This window comes from Bufo gargarizans, chromosome 6, assembly GCF_014858855.1.
Source record: "Bufo gargarizans isolate SCDJY-AF-19 chromosome 6, ASM1485885v1, whole genome shotgun sequence".
In the NCBI taxonomy this organism is placed as follows: Eukaryota; Metazoa; Chordata; class Amphibia; order Anura; family Bufonidae; genus Bufo; species Bufo gargarizans.
Window position 1 is genome coordinate 34,596,164 of NC_058085.1, and position 16,876 is coordinate 34,613,039.

At 45.6% G+C, this 16,876-nt stretch overlaps 3 protein-coding genes across 3 annotated transcripts in view; 2 read left to right on the forward strand and 1 right to left on the reverse strand.

Annotated features, from left to right (window-relative positions):
• LOC122941933 (gastrula zinc finger protein XlCGF66.1-like) overlaps positions 1 to 1,351 on the forward strand; it is a 54,387-nt gene extending 53,036 nt beyond the window's left edge. Inside the window, exons 3-5 of the mRNA XM_044299431.1 lie at positions 583 to 732; positions 862 to 1,041; positions 1,124 to 1,351. Of these exons, the coding sequence (XP_044155366.1) occupies positions 655 to 732; positions 862 to 1,041; positions 1,124 to 1,351 (486 nt within the window). The 5' untranslated portion in view covers positions 583 to 654. The remainder of the gene's footprint in view (positions 1 to 582; positions 733 to 861; positions 1,042 to 1,123) is intronic.
• Positions 1 to 16,876, reverse strand: part of LOC122939925 (zinc finger protein 501-like) — a 551,407-nt gene that overhangs the window by 196,085 nt on the left and 338,446 nt on the right. The window lies entirely within an intron of this gene.
• Positions 1,932 to 9,165, forward strand: LOC122941934 (gastrula zinc finger protein XlCGF57.1-like). The gene is made up of 2 exons (XM_044299432.1): positions 1,932 to 2,061; positions 7,659 to 9,165. The coding sequence occupies exons 1-2, from the start codon at positions 1,932 to 1,934 to the stop codon at positions 8,918 to 8,920; spliced, it is 1,392 nt and encodes a 463-aa protein (XP_044155367.1). The 3' UTR covers positions 8,921 to 9,165.

The window sequence follows — 16,876 nt, forward strand, 5'->3', positions numbered from 1 at the left end:
TTGGAGCTTCAGTCTATTAGTGCAATGTGACTATGGCATCTGAAAGGGAAAATGTATGCGATTACCTTATTATAATACTTACCTTATCCATTTGAGCGAGAAGAGGCCGGCAAGTGGCCATCTTGATTGAAGACACCGTGCAAAATATTGCACGGTGCGTGATGATGTCATCACGATGGCCGGCGTGGTGACATCATATGATTTCACGCGGGATCTTTTATCAAGATAGCCATGGCGACCTCTTCGTCCTCAAATGGATGAGGTGAGGTTTTTTTACCGCCATTTCAAAGAAAATTGATTTATTACCACGAAGCACGGGGGATTTCGGCTTCATGTGAAATCAAATTTTTCCTGAAATTCAGATTGAAGTCCACTTCAAAAACATTGTTTCGTCCAACCCTAGTCATGGCATAAAAGTAAGGTAGACGCACAGTGATTTATAAGAAATGTTAACCAATAAGAATCCGGGTCTAAGTCGTATGAGACAAGTAATGAAGTTAATGAAGTCTCCTCTTATTCTCTCTAGTAATTGTATTTTACATGGGATTTTGTAGGATTTAACATCATCTCCTTTCCATTCAGGTTCCTACCATATAGGATCCGCTCAGTGGATATCTTCTAATTAAGATCCTTCTCCTGATTTACTTGTCAAGGATGGATAGGGACAGGGACAAGATGGTGGAAAGTATAATAAGCCTCACCCTAGAGATCCTCTTCCGGCTTACTGGAGAGGTGAGAGATTCTGATGATGTCACATTACATCATCTTATCTATGTTACTAACAGATGGACATGACTGGAGAGGTGAGGGACTCTGGAGATGTATGGAGTGATATTTATTACTGTGTCTCTCCATAACCAGGACTACACAGCAGTGAAGAAGACCTCTAGTGAGCGCTGTCAGGACCCTGTTCCTGAAAGATGGGGAAGGACCCTGAGCCCAATCACAGGGCCTCCACATCACAACTTAATACATGAGGAAATCAATAGAGAGAAGATCCTAGAACTCACCAACAAGATGATTGAGCTGCTGACTGGAGAGGTGACACAGCTGGGAATGCTGGGACATTATACAGGAACGCTATGAAGGGATCTGGGTGATGACTGTATCATTGTGTTGTCAGGTTCCTATAAGGTATCAGGATGTCACGGTCTATTTCTCCATGGAGGAGTGGGAGTATTTAGAAGGGCACAAGGATCTGTACAAGGATGTCATGATGGAGGATCAGTGGCCCCTCACAACACCAGGTAATAGACATGATCAGGTACCTTGGGCTCACAACAGGAAATTATTATTGGGGCCCAACCCACATATCATCAAAAAGGTTTTGATTCAAGGAAATAGACCCTAGTAGCAATTTATTGTCTCTAAAGACAGCTCCAAAAATACTTTTTTCCTGGACTTTTGGGGCCCACTATGGGATCAGTGTCTGCGCCCACTAGAGGATCATTTTGGCACTGGACATGACTATATACACACCTCCTTTCATTATTTGTATGTAAGGAATGAATTCAGTCACTGGATGTGTTTCCTACAGTTAAAGAAGAGAGAAGAACACCGGAGAGATGTCCCAGTCCTCTTCTTCCTCTGGATGGTTCAGAAGAACATCACAGTGTCCCACAGGATGATCAGGTAGATGGAGATAATTTCTCATGAAATGTCCCCTATGATCTGTAGAAGGCTGGGAAGTTCTTGTTTTTAGTCTTGTTTTATCCACCAGAATTATATGTTTTATCCTTGTATAATGAGAAAGATAGAGATGGCAGGAGACTGATGGTTGGAATAAGTAACCAACAGGTTGGATTTATACAGGAGACCTACAGATATTTAAGTTAGATAACTCCTGCTGTCTGGTCATTTTTGGTCATCATTTTAATCACAGATCTTTTCTGGTCATATAAAACATTCCAAACGACTTCTCCAACCGTCTGATGACTTTTTCAATATTTGTTTCACAGCTTGTGAATCTGGGTGAAGATCTGAACATTATATATGTTACAGAGACACATGTGAGGGGTGATGAGCAGAGTATAGAGGACATTCCTACAGATAACCACCCAGGTGAGTAGTGACCACTAAATAAAGCAGAGAAACAGATTCTACTCATTTATTAGAAGACAATGATTTTATATAGAATTTTAAGGTTTGTGTTTTGTTTCAACTGTATAGTTACAGATTCATCTGAAATCCAAATGTGATAGTGTTATGCTATAATGTATTACATTTGTAAGGCTGAAAAAAGATACATCCATCTAGTTCAGCCCATTATCCTGCAAAGTTGATCTATAAGAAGGCAAAAACCCTTAAAAAGCATTTTTTTTTAATCTTCAGAATGACCAGGTAAAAATCAAGCAAGAAAAAAACAGGAGGGACAGACATAATGAATGCAGTAGACAGAAGGTTAATCCAGAGACAAGCCAGTGAGCGGGAGAGTCAGTGAGCGGGAGAGTACATATATATAGAAATAGCAGCCACAAGGATAAGCCAAAAACAAGCCAGAAGTCATGTAAGTCATACAGTATAGATTCCTGAAAAGAAATGCAAAGTTGATTTAAGATCAGCTGTTTTAAAGGGTTTCTACCACCAGAAATACCGTTATGTAGCTGACTGACATTAGCGATGCGCTAATGTCAGCACTACATAACAGTATGTTTTTTGCATTTCTCCCTGCAGCCGTTTTGGTAAAATAAGCACATTTATAATATGCTAATTAGCCTCTAGGTGCTATGTGGGCGTAAAATCAGCACCTGAAGTCTCTGTCTACTCACCCTTTATCCCGCACAGGTCCTCTGTTCTGCCCGCCCCAATCCTCTTGAGTGCTGAGACTGTTCGCAGCATCGTTGACTAAATCCCGCGCCTGTGCCGTTCACTTCTGTCTTCGGCGCAGGTGCAGTGAGTGAAGGCCGCGCTTCTGGTGCTGGCTTCCTCATTGTGACGTAGTCGGCGCAGGTGCAGTGAGCAATCCAGCACCAGGAGCGCATCATTCACTCACTGCGCCTGTGCCGAATACAGGTGCGGGATTCGTCAACAATGCTGTGAACCGTGACGTCAATCAAGAGGAGCTGGGCGGGATAAAGGGTGAGTGGATCGAGCCTGTAGGTGCTGATTTTACCCTTTAAATCCCCCTCCAAACTCTGGGATTGGATACAGAGTCAGAAACCTGATTGGCTAGGTTTACAGTCACACTGACCAGTCCAGCGGCCGGGGATAGGCTCGTCGGCATGGCAACTCTCCCAGTACAGTCCAGAATAATGATGGGAGGTGAAATCTTCCCCAACTCCAAATGTGTCAATCAGAATTGCTTCCTGGATCAACTCCACTTCTCAGAAATCTAGTAACTATAGCCTGTAATATTATTACCCTCCAGAAATACATCCAGGCCCCTCTTGAACTCTTTTAGTGAGTTCACCATAGTCTCACTGCTCTTACCGTAAAAAATCCTCTTCTATGTTCAAACCTTCTATGTACAAACCTTCTTTCCCCTAGATTGTAACAGTTCTGGGTATAAATAGATGATGGGAGAGATCTCTTTACTGACCCTTGATATATTTATACATAGTTATTAGATCTCCCCTCAGCCATATTTTTCCTACCTAAATAACCCCATTTTGATAATATTTCTGGGCACTGTAATCCACCATTTCAATATACTACATTGGTCTAATGCCACTGAACTCGGTCCAGCTTCATTATGTCTTGCTTGTGCACTGGTGCCATGAATTGTAAGCATTAGTCCGTGTGCGGTCTGAAAGAATTGATACATCAAATTCTTTATGAAATTCCCAAAAGCTTTAGTTTTCAGCAAATGTGAAACTTGTGGGATTCTGGTTGCGAATATCGCTCAAAATGACGTCCGCCATTTTAAAGATCAGAAGACAGAGAAGATGATGGAGGATTACATGATCTTGGGCAGTTCCCCAGTGGGTTTGCCCAGAATACTATGTAGTCAGCCTCAGCCCATCATGAGGGACCATAAGTGTGATACAGTGATGAAATAGTGGTTGTGTCATAGGCAGTATATAACATACAACCCAGGCAAGGCATGTATTTTCTGGGCTTTTATACAGGGATAGGACGTCTGGCAGATGAAGATCTTGTAAACGCAGTATACAACTAGTTTACAGTCAGACAGATAGTGTGTTTCACAGTGAGGAGAAGACAATAAATAGATCAATTAATTGACAGTTTTTAGAGAAGTCAGTGTGTCATTGTGTTACTTGGTCAGGCAGGCCAATAGACAGGGTAATGTTCTCCTCACTCTCTCCTTGATCCATTACAATCTGGTTTCTGCACCCTACCTTCTACAGAAACTGCCCTTGACAAAGTGACAAGTTTTACTATATGCAAAAAAGCCTCTAGGAGCAACGGAGGCATTGTTACACCTAGAGGCTCTCCTCTCTCTGCAACTGCTGGGCCCTTTCCACTTTGATTGACAGGGCCAGGCAGTGAAGACATCACTACACCTGGCCCTAAAGTCAATCAGTTAGGGATCATGCACACATCCTTTGTTGTTTGGCGCCCTGTTTTTCACTGATCCGTTGTTGCGTATCGGAGTTTTTTTTCCTCTGATTTAAGTCCTCTTCCATTCCGTTATTCCACAAAACATATCCTTATGATTTCCGTATGCGATCCGTTTTTTTTGCGGAACGGAAACAGTAACTCATTAATCACCAAACACATGATCAATATGGGCTGAGTATAGCATTTCTACATTATTGATCTGAAAAATGACATACGCATGTGTTCCATGTGTGTTCTGTATCTTTTGCAGACCCATTGACTTGAATCGGGCCTCGGACCGTGATTAGCGGACAATAATTGGACATACACTACTTTTTTGCGTAACGGAAATACAGAAACGGAATGCACACTGAGTACCTACCGTTGTTTTCGTGGACCCATTGAAGTGAATAGTTCTGCATACGGTCCGCCAAAAAAAATGAACGGAAGCGGAAAGAAAATGCGTTCATGTGCATGAGCCCTTAGTTTGCTATATAAGTCTATAGTACTGTCCTCCTCTCATAATAATTTAGGCATCTAGAAAAATGCTGATTACTTATCGGTAATTTGATTTTCCAGAGCTCATGACAGCACCACGATAGAGAGGATCCGCCCCCACAAACAGGAAACCTGCAGATCAAAAGGGCAGACACTCTCCTCCCAATTCAGTGTGATTTCCAAGCATCGGAGGAAGTCCGCCAACGTAACGTTAGATAATCCATAATAATGTTTTTTTGCTACACCCGCGTGAATTTAAGAGAACCAGAAAAAAAAAGCAGGGAGGGAATTTAAGGGTGCTGTCATGGGCTCTGGAAAATCAAATTACCGGTAATTAATCATAATTTTTCCCTTCACCCATGACGGCACCACAAGATATTTACTAGAGGAAATTTCAGGGTGGGAGAGTAGAAAGAAGCACCTTTTACCCAAATGAAGATCCCAAAGGGGAGGAGTTCAAATCAAGCCGATAGTGTTTGAAAATGTTAGAAGAAGAAGACCAGGTAGCTGCTCTGCAAATATCCTCTCTGGGAACAGAGGATCTTTCCGCCCAGAAGGTAGCAACTGCCCTGGTAGAATGTGCCTTAAGACCCACTGGAGGAGATAACCCGGATGCAAGATAAGACGACGATATGGCCGAAACAATCCACAGCAATAGAACTTTTGGAGGCCGCATTACCCTTATTCACTCCTTGAAAGAGAATAAAGAGTGAAGATTTGCGCCAATCTTTAGTCTGAGATAGATAATTAATCAAAGCCCTTCTGACGTCTTGGCAGTCTTTCTTCTTCTGACCCAGGGTTTTTAAATAGGGTAGGAAGAACAATTTCTTGGGACCTATGAAATTTGAAAACTACTTTTGGAAGAAAAGCGGGGTCTGGACGTATCAGAACTTTATCTTGTAAAATCGTGGTATAAGGAGGATTGATGGAAATGGCTTGAATCTCATTAATCCTGCGAGCAGATGTTAAAGCTATTAGAAGACATAACTTCAAGGTGATAGTAGTGGATGATGAGATCTGCACACCCTTTTATAAGGTTGGGTGCTCACGGAGGACGATTCGTCGTCTAGTATCAAAATAGAGAATTCATGGCACACTAGAATCAATTCATGCTTATTTAATCAGTAGATGTATTATATAATTTCTTATCACTTCATATATATAGTACAGTGATGGTGAACCTTTTAGAGACAGAGTGCCCAAACTGCAACCCAAAACTCACTTATTTATCGCAAACTGCCAACATGGCCATTTACCCTGAATACTAATATAACATATCTTTCATGTACTTTATCATTTATCTATAACAGCCTGACTACATTCAGTGAGCTGTCTGTGCCATTCATAGCATGCCCTGCGCTGATGAATGGCAGAAAAAGTCTAAGGCATAGTGTTACACCTTGGACTTTTTCCAGGGTGTGGGTGCCCACAGAGAAGACACTGACTGCCGCCTTTGGCACCCGTGCCATAGGTTCGCCATCACTGATATAGTATATCCGGGTTAAATATACGTTAAACTGTACTACTTTAACATATATTTAACCCGGATGTACTATATATATGAAGTGATAAGAAATGATGTAATACGTCTACTGATTAAATAAGCATGAATTGATTCTGGTGTGCCACAAATTCTCTACTTTGATAACTGAGACATTTAATGGAGCTGGTCTCCAGATGTTCAAATTGAGGTTGGGTAAGGGCCTTTAAAACTAGGTTTAAATCCCAAGGAGAATGTCTAGCTGAAGTTGCCAGAGTTGATCTGGCTACTGCTCTAAAGAGCCTCAATACCCACTGGCACCCTGCAATGTCTTGATTAAATAGGGCCAACAGGGCCGAGACATGTACTTTTAAGGTAGTACCTGCTAGTCCCAGATCTAGTCCCCTCTGAAGGAACTCTAATTTTAGATGAATTGGAGAAGAAGCGGGGATGTCATTAATTTGGATATGTGCAAAATCCCAACATTTCTGCCATACCTTAGCATAGATGGCTACTGTTACCTTTTTCCTACTCTTAAGAAGAGTAGAGATCAAGGCATACGAGTATCCTTTCCTCCCTAGCAAGTACCTTTTAAGTTCCAGGCCGTTATGTGGAGATTCTTTATGCCTGGATGAAAAACTGGACTCTGGCTCAACAGACTCAGGATCTCTGGAAGAACTCATGGATCGGAGATCGACATGATCTTTCTCGGTGGAGGCTTCCCCAGAGACTGGAAACCACACTGAATTGGGAGGAGAGTGCCCGCCCTTTTATTCTGCAGGTTTCCTGTCTGTGGGGGCGGATCCTCTCTCTCGTGGTGCTGTCATGGGTGAAAACGGATGCTTTCCCTGCTCTTTATAGTGAAAGTTCAGGTTGGATGTTATTGAAATACTGGTGAAGTGTTCTGATGATGATTTTGGGGCCCTCCAAATGCAGAAAATGTTAGATGCTTGCTTTAAACCCAGATAGAAAACTACAAAAGAACAACCTGGTGAATTACTGTCATGATCTACTGATCTTTGCTTTAAGGTCTACCGATAGCTAGTGATCTGTTTTTCCACCACAGATGAGTTTTCAGTTGAAGTGTGCTAGAAGCCTTGTATGGAATGAATATACAGTATATATCTGTAATTTAAGCTTCTGATACTCATTAATAATACAATTACTTTATTTTTGGCAGGTTACTGTACCTCCAGGAGTTCAGAGGAGCATCTTAAATCTTCAGATTTTAAAGTAAATAATTATGGTGTAACAGAAGATAAAAATGAAATCATTATCTCAGATATATCCTCCATAATTTATAGCAAGAATCTATCATCGGATCCTTTTAAACAGTTCCGCTCCTCCAATTCATCACAGACTGTTAAGCAAAACAAAAGTTACAGAAGAGATGATGAATATCAAAGAACTCACACAGAGGAGAAGCCATTTTCATGTTCAGAATGTGATAAATGTTTTGCTTTAAGAAAAACTCTTCTAAGACACCAGAGAACTCATACAGGGGAAAAGCCATTTTCATGTTCAGAATGTGGGAAACAATATAGCTTTGAATCAGAACTTGTTAGACATCGGAGAATTCACACTGGGGAAAAGCCATTTTCATGTTCAGAATGTGGGAAACATTATATCCATAAATCAGATCTTGTTAGACATCACAGAATTCACACAGGAGAGAAGCCATTTTCATGTTCAGAATGTGGGAAACTATATAGCTATAAATCAGAACTTATTAGACATCAGATAACTCACACAGGGGTGAAGCCATTTTCATGTTCAGAATGTGGGAAATATTTTACAGATAAATCAAATCTTATTAAACATCAGAGAAGTCACACGGGGATGAAGCCATTTTCATGTTCAGAATGTGGCAAACGTTATGTCCATAAATCAGATCTTGTTAGACATCAAAGAATTCACACAGGGGATATGCCATTTTCATGTTCAGAATGTGGGAAATGTTTTATAGATAAAGCAAATCTTGCTAAACATGAGAGAAGTCACACAGGGGAGAAGCCATTTTCATGTTTAGATTGTGGGAAATATTACAGTGTTAAATCAGCTCTTGTTATGCACCAGAGAATTCACACAGGGGAGAAGCCATTTTCATGTGCAGAATGTGGGAAATGTTTTAACCAGAAATCAGATCTTGTTATTCATAAGAGAATTCACACAGGGGAGAAGCCATATTCATGTTCAGAATGTGGAAAATGTTATAGCGTTAAATCAGGTCTTATTAGACATCAGAGAATTCACACTGGAGAAAAGCCATTTTCATGTTTAGAATGTGGGAAATGTTATGGTGTTAAATCAGATCTTGTTAAACACCAGAGAATTCACACAGGGGAGAAGCCATTTTTATGCTCAGAATGTGGAAAATGCTTTAGTCGGAAATCAAATCTTGATGAACATCAGAAAAGCTTACATAATATCCTTATGTTCTGAATGTGGGAAATGTTTTACTCACACATCCTAACATCTTACACATCAAAGAACTCATCAGGGACGTAGTCATTTTCTTTTTTTAACTAATTTTATTAACAAATAATTCTTGGGAACAAATCTATATAACAGTTGCAGTCAAATTAAAGTCACGTGGTATGAAACTAATCATAAGTGATGATTACGAAATTTACTCAAAAAACAATAAATGTCTTTTATTCAAAAAGAAAATAGAATCCACATAACACACTGATGTATCAACCATATGTAGAGAATATTTCATGGTAAAAGAGTTGTCAAGGGAAAAAAATAATCTTCAAAGTGTCCTAGTATCATATATAAAGAAAAACATACTCTCCTCACTGCTCCCTGTTGCTTGAAGTCCAAGGCTGTTCAGAACCCACCATTCTCTACTTCCTTCTGCAGTGATGGAATCCAGACAGTGGATATGACCACTGCAGCCGGTCACAAAAAAGAAACTGAGCCATCAACCGCTCACCATGCTCCAAAAGAATTCATGATAAATGGACTTGCTGTACAACACATGAGGTTGAGCATGAATCTTACAGTGTACTGACTTTCTCTACAATATCTTCTAAACTGGGGATAAACCCACTTGGCTGAGCAACTATGGCAGAGGTGAGAAGTATATTTTGAACGCACGTCATCTAAATATTTAAGAAAAAGTACAGAAGCTCAACAAGGTGATATAACCCATCAACCGGAGGCTCCTCATAATGACCCGAAGAAGGCATCATGCATGGGTTATGAAAATCAACTGTAAACCTTCTTCCAACAGTAACGCTGCCTTCCAATGTGAAATGCACGCATTCTTTCCATTCTCCCTGGTGTTTGTCCTTTTTCGATCAGCATTTCTCCTTTCATATCTACCATTTGGAGAGGCCATGGGCACGTTTGATCCAAAGCATTCATGATCAGTAATCTATGCTGTATTTGCAAGATTATTTGTTAAACTGCCATCAACATCCTTTCCCAGATGTGGCTGACTGCTTTGTCACTGACCCTTGGACACAAACTGCTTCACTAAAGCCACATCTAAAGACTAATGTCTACATCCCATCTCAATGTTGTATGCACAGCCTTCCTGTCACGGCCACGGTTATGGCCGTGACTCCTTGGGAGCCGCATACAGTTGCCCGCGGTTGTGGTTGTTGTGTCAACCGCAGCTGAGGCATAATGTAGTTGGCCTCAGTGCGGTTGCCGCGGACAACAGCTTTGTGTGCGGTTCCCGGGGAGTTGTGTGCGTGTGTGGATGCACTGTGTTTTGTATGTCTGGTGTGCACTGTAGTTTATGTTTGGTGCGCACGGACATCGTCCTTTCACTGTGGCTGCCCGTGGCAACGTTTGGTATTATGTACATGTGGTGGCAGTGTCTCGGCCTTCGGGCTGTCTCCCGGGACGGCTGCCACCCATGTCGTTGTCAGCGGCAACAGCCACAGGGTGATCTTAGTTTGGTCACTTCCCCTGTATGTTTGGTGTTTTCCTTTCCTGTGGTGCTGGAAGGGTTAACCCTCTTCCCAGTGTGTGTGATGTCACTGGGTGTGTCTGTCCGGTGGGTGTGGTCATTTAGCCCTATAAAGCCTGTGTCTGGAGCACTGCTCAGTAGGTTGCTTTCAGTCATGCTTGGCTGAAGCAGCCTCCTGTAGATTCCATCCTTCTTGTAAGGGCCACCCTTCCGGTCATAAGATTCCTTTCCCTGATGTATGGTTAATGTCTTATCTCTTTGGTTTTTGTGCAGCTTATGGATCTGCATCCCTGTGTCCACAGGGATCCAGTCAGCAAGGCTGTGGCAGGTAGGTGGAACTAGTTAGTTCACCTGCCATATCCATAAGACTGTTGGTGTTCCCCCTTTCCTGGCTACTCGGCCCGTGAGACCCCTGTTCCTCTGTGTCCAGTAGGAACAGGCCGTCTTACCCTGACTCCTAGCTAGGGACCGGACGGAGGGTAAGTCAGGGCTCTTAGGTTCCGGCGCATGGGTCCTCCTACCTTTAAGGTCGGCCCATGTAGATAGGAGTTAGGGTCAGATTAGGGACGCTATAGGAGGTGACCAGCTCCCTAATTCTGTTGCCCTGGCCGAGCAGCAACCGGACATCAGTTGGCATCGCACGGCTGAGGATTTTCCCCATCCTCAGCCGTGACACTTCCTCTGGCAAAGCTAGGCATTTTTCCTATAACAGCCTGTATTTCTCACCTGTAAAATGTACATATTAGCTCTTCGGCACGTTCTCGCCTATGACCCTTGCTAAAACAGCAAATGCCTACAACTGCTTAGAGACTGTGTGAGATCAGCCTGTATTCTGCACTCTTCCTCCTCTTTCTTGCTCTCATCTAGTTTCATTTGAAGTCAACAACAAAAACATTTCTGCATATTCCTCTTTCCATATTCCAATTTTCAGAATGTGCTGCCATGTGTACACAAGGAATTACCATATATCTGGCCATGAGGTGACTTGTATTTTGCACTTTGTTTAGTAGCTTTCTCCTATGCAGGGTCCTTTAAGTACTGAGCAATATAAATGTAAATCGTAAAACACCATGAGCTGCCAAGCATGTCTGAATCTCTCACGCTGCAGCTCACTCTATCTCCCTCTCCATAGACTTCTAGGGGAAGCTGTCATTGGGCATTGCTAGAACTGACAGACCAACTCGGTCTCTCAAGTGATTTAACAAAGTCTTTGAAGGGAATGGTAGCTTAGGAAGGATGAAGGAGAAGAAATGACTAAGTGGAGAAAGAGGAGTGTTTTTGTGGGTGAATCCGGCGCTCCATTCTGAATTTTATGGCAGACACTGAGGCTTCGTATTGCATTCTCTTTGTTTACTGAAAACTATAGCAGCAAATACAGAACAGGAAGAGAACAAACTAGTGACCTAGGTAACAGGCCACTCCCCTATTACAGCCGGTATAATAACCAGCCCCTCCACACAATCCTCCTCTTTCTTTGCTGCTCACAGGAGGAGATAAGTATATGGTTTGCCCTTTTGGCTTATATATATATATATATATATATATATATATATATATCGTCACCAGTTTTTTCCCTGTTTTTACCCCTTGTTATTTTTCCCTACCCATCTGACCTTTTCCGGCTCCCTGCTTCGCCCAGTCTCTGCTCAGAGCGGTTCGCTCTGCTCCTCTTACCCCCGCCTGCATTGTGCTTCCAGCCGGCTTCTCTCTCCCTCTCCGGCCATTGCGCCGGAAATCTCGCGAGATCTCAGCAGCGAGCGCGTCCCGCCTAGTCCTCCGTGTGGCCCAAAATCTCGCGAGATTTTGGCGACCATCTTGTGAATACCACGCACCACTCCACAACTGCCGAGCTCTGGAGATCCCGCCCCCTGCAGCGCTGCTTCTCTTCGCTCAGGGTTTTTTTCTTCCCCCCCTTCAGTGCCGCAGTCCCCAGTAACCAACTGGCCAGGTCAGGTGCATCTTTGTGCCCATTGACACTTCCCGCCCCAGTAACCCTTAACCTGGTCCCACCTATGGCTGTGGCCTGCCCCACCATGCCTAACCCAGCCACCCAATCTCACCCCCCCGGGGGACACCAATTCCCCTCAGGCACAGACCAATTCACAGGCACTGCCGCCCCAATCATTCTCCATTCCCACCTTAGGCCCAATACCAGATGGCAGTGGCAGATGCCATTGCCAAGGCCATGGGATCCGTTTCTGCTACCATCTCCCATACTCTCTCACACGCTTTCCTGGTGCGCTCCTCTGGCGCCCAGGGCACGGTGCATAGTGCACGCTTGGCGCGTTCTGAGCTCCCCTCAGTTGATTATCCCCATCATGATGCTCAGGCCTCCAGAATACATGTGACCGGTGAAGTATCTCACCCCCAGGATAGCGTGTTTCAATCACGCAAAAGAGCCTTTCCACGCCAGGCAGAATGGGCGCGGCAATGGAAATGTGCTAGAGCACAACCTGAGAGCGACTCCGACTCAGAAATCGGGTCAAGTGAGGAGGCCGAGGATGAGTCCGTTCATGATTTAGATGACGGTATGGAGATGCAGGACCCGGGTCCTTCTACTCCGGCACCACCTAAGGCCCTCCCTTTGGGCGTCCCCAACAATCCCCCCGCTACTGCGGACGGCACGATCACGGATCCCTTTGGGGAACCTTTATTTGACCCGGATGCCTTACACCATCCGAGGTCCGCCTAATTGCTCCCAGCGGACCACGTATCCAAATACCTGGAGACCTGGGTCCGCCACCCACTTAGCAAAGCGGCCCTTAACAAGCTCAAAGCGGAATGTCCTAGGCACTTAGTCCCTAATAAAGTATGTGAGACCCCTACTGTGGATCCAAAAATGACCCAATTCCTAGCTAAACTAGGATGGAATCCCCGTAAGGGAGTTGATTCCGCTTTGAAGGCATGCCAATATAAGTTATTAGATATCTTTGGCCCACTAGCAAAATTGTTTGATTTGGCAGGATCCGCCAGAGCGGAGGACAAGCAGGTCGACCCGGAGGAGCTCCACGGTTGGGTGCAAAGAGCAATCTGTATTGCTGGAAGTGTCAACACTTCCCTGTCTATAGAACGGCGTAAAGCCATTCTCTTCAAAATTTAACCGAAGCTGGCAAACCTCGCCCTCATGGAATCGGGCAAAGAAGCCCAGGGCCTCCTGTTTGGGGATTCTTTTATCAAAGAGTTAGGGCGCTTCGTAGGGGGCCTAGACAAGGCGCAGTCCTCCATGAGGAGAGTTTTTCAGGGTCGGGTCTCTACCAGGGCCGGCAGTGTCAGGGGCCGTCTGTCTGTCCGGTCCACCAACCAAGCCCATAACATGGGCCGAGGCTCCTTTACCCAATCGACTGGTATCCATGGGTCGTCCTTCCAGGAGACTCTGGCGTTCCCGAGGTCTCAGAGGAACTCCCGGCTCAAGACGTCCATATGGTAAGCCTACGATTTCCCCATGTTTCTTCCAATACATCTGTAGGGGGCAGATTCTGTCATTTTTTCCCTGCCTGACAAGCCATCACCTCGGACAGTTGGGTCCTCTCCACTATCAGGGGCTTCCAAATAGAGCTTGTAGACACCCCAGACCGTATCCCCACCCCCCACCCAATGATATTATCATCATCCGACCGCGCCTTGGTCGAAGAGGAACTCTCTGCTCTGTTCCTCAAAAGGGGCATAGAACAAGCCCCCACCCCTTCACCGGGGGTCTTGAGCAACATTTTACTAGTAGAGAAAAAGGGTGGTCAGATGCGACCGGTGATCAACCTCCGCGCTTTGAATGCCTTCGCTCGCTATCGGCATTTCAAAATGGAGGGCATTCACCTCCTGCGAGATCTGCTCCTTCCCGGGGATTAGATGGCGAAATTGGATCTCCAGGACGCATATTTAACGGTCCCGGTTGCGGAACATTCCAGAGACCTTCTCAGGTTTCTCTGGAACAACGAAGTCTGGCGCTTCACCTGCCTTTTTGGCCTTTCCTCGGCTCCTTGGTGCTTCACCAAGTTGATGCGCCCACTGGTGTCCTGGCTGCGGGGCTGGGGTGTCAGTCTGATAATTTATCTGGACGACATCCTCCTCATGGCCTAGAGTCGGGAGACGCTGCTCTCTCATCTTCAATGGACAATAGACCTCCTTTCGCGACTAGGTTTCCTCCTCCAGAAATCCTGTCTGCCCCCGGCCAGGCGCATGGAGTTCCTCGGTTTTCTAGTGGATTCGGAAGCAGAATCCCTCAGCCTCCCCTTGGCAAAGGTGCGCTCGATTTGCAAAGAGTTACGGCGTGCATTGACACGCCGTCAGCTGTCGTTACGCCACCTGGCCTGCATTATCAGCCTCCTTTCATCCTCCATTCAGGCGGTCTTCCCAGCCCCTCTTCATTATCGGGCTCTCCAGCGCCTGAAGATTGCCCATCTTCGCAGGGGGGCCTCGTATTCAGACGTGGTATCACTGGATGTGAAGACATGGGACGAATTGACGTGGTGGATCCACAATCTGTCTGCCTCGAACGGCAGAGCCATCTTCGGGTTCCAACCGGATCTCACGGTGGATTCCGATGCCAGCCTCCCGGGCTGGGGAGCCCACTGCAACGGTGTATCCACGGGGGGCCTGTCGTCTTTGGAGGAGTCGGGCCTCCATATCAATGCCCTCAAACTGCTGGCCGGCTCCTTTGCAATCCGGAGTTTCACGAAAGACACCATGAATGCTTGCATACGATTTCGCATGGACAACGTGTCCGCTGTACGCTATGTCAACCACATGGGCGGCACTCGTTGCTGGCTCGTTTGGCGAAAGGATTTTTGGAATGACTGTTTTTCCAGGAATCTGCTTGTCCAGGCAGACTATCTCCCTGGTCTTCACAATACCTAGGCGAAGTGGAGTTCTTGCCACTGGTCGGACAGCAGCGACTGGAAGTTGAAGGTGGAGGTCTTCTCCGCTATTTCTTCTTTTTGGGATCCCTTTGCGATCGGCCTCTTTGCATCCCGGCTCCGCGCCCAACTCCCGCGCTTTTACAGCTGGCGCCCGGATCCTGCAGCAGAGGCTGTGGATGCGCTTCTCCAGGACTGGTCGAACTCGCTGCTTTATGCGTTCCCTCCGTTTGCCCTCATTCTCAGAGTCCTTCTTCAGGTCAGACGCCAGGGCGCCAAACTGGTTCTGCTGACCCCGTTTTGGAGGTTTTAGGTGTGGTTTCCCCAGCTTCTGGAGTTGACAGTGGATATCCCCAGGCTGTTGCCGGCCCTTCCGGATCTCTTTAGGTACCCCTCAATCAGTGTCACCCCCTTCTACTGAAGGGCTTGTTGCCCCTGTTAGTTGGAGGATTTCCAGGGACTTCCGATCTCGACTCGACGCTTATTGGTTAACGCTTGGGCACTAGACGCTCATATCGATCCGCATGGAAGGCTTGGCCTAGTTGGTGCATGGGACAGGACTTGGATCCCATTTCAGCCCCTGTGACGGCCATTCTTCAGTTTTTGACATCCTTATTTGAGGCCGGTCGGGCTTATCGCACCATCAATGTTTACAGATCAGCCATATCCTCTGCTCACAAAGGTTTCAATGGCTGCCCTGCAGGGCAACACCCTTTGGTGTGCCATCTGCTTAAGGGTTCTCGCCTTGCGCACCCTCCTAGGCCCAGGTATGCGGTTACCTGGGATGTCTCCTGCATTCTGTCTCTTTTTTCCTCCTGGCCTTCTAACGCGGATCTCTCCCTGCGCCAACTGTCGGCCAAGTTGGTTTCCCTTTTGTGTCTGGTGTCCTGCAAACAGGTCTCTGACGTGCAGGCCTTGGATTTTTCCACCAGGTCTTTTACTCCGGAAGGGGTGTCCTTTGAGATCTCTTGGCGCATCAAGAGTGCGTCTCGTTCGGTCTCTTACCCGAGTTTCCCGGCTAGGCCAGCCTTGTGTCCGGTTTCCTGCCTACGTGAATATGAGGCAAGGACGGCGGTTTACCGATCTTCTGCCTCTCCCAATCTTTTCCTCTCATATCGCCCTCCTTTTGCTCCAGTGTCTAGCGCCACCTTGGCGCGTTGGGTCAAATGGGTACTGTCGCTTGCTGGGGTGACACTTCCGTCTTTACTGCGCATTCCACCCGTAGTACGTTGGCCACTTCTATGATGGTTTCGGGGGCACGGTTGCAAGACATCTTGAAAGCGGCCGACTGGTCGCGCAAATCCACCTTTTGGGATTTCTACTTTCGCCCATCACCTCATGTTTTCTCCACTGTGGTCATGCAGCTTTGAACTTGCAATACAAAGCCTCCATGTCTGCCATAAAAGTGTAGGATTTTACTAGTTTCACGACGTAAAGTCATGGTTTTATTAAAGACACAGAGGCGAGTATTGACCCACCCGGTTTGCAACTCCCACCCATGCTTCCTCCTGTGGTATGGTAAGTATGGGCTCTCAGGGGAAATGGTTGATTGTATCTTCTGTTGTATTTGCATATGTTTCTTCCAGTTACGCAGGATATTCTCTCCCATATGTAGTAGGGCGG

What these genes read in the sequence shown, in the direction of transcription:
- LOC122941934 (XM_044299432.1), top strand. Translation starts at nt 1,932, where the DNA reads ATGACTTTTTCAATATTTGTTTCACAGCTTGTGAATCTGGGTGAAGAT. An exon ending in TCCTACAGATAACCACCCAG is followed by an intron (nt 2,062 to 7,658) that starts GTGAGTAGTGAC and finishes TATTTTTGGCAG; the next exon opens with GTTACTGTACCTCCAGGAGT.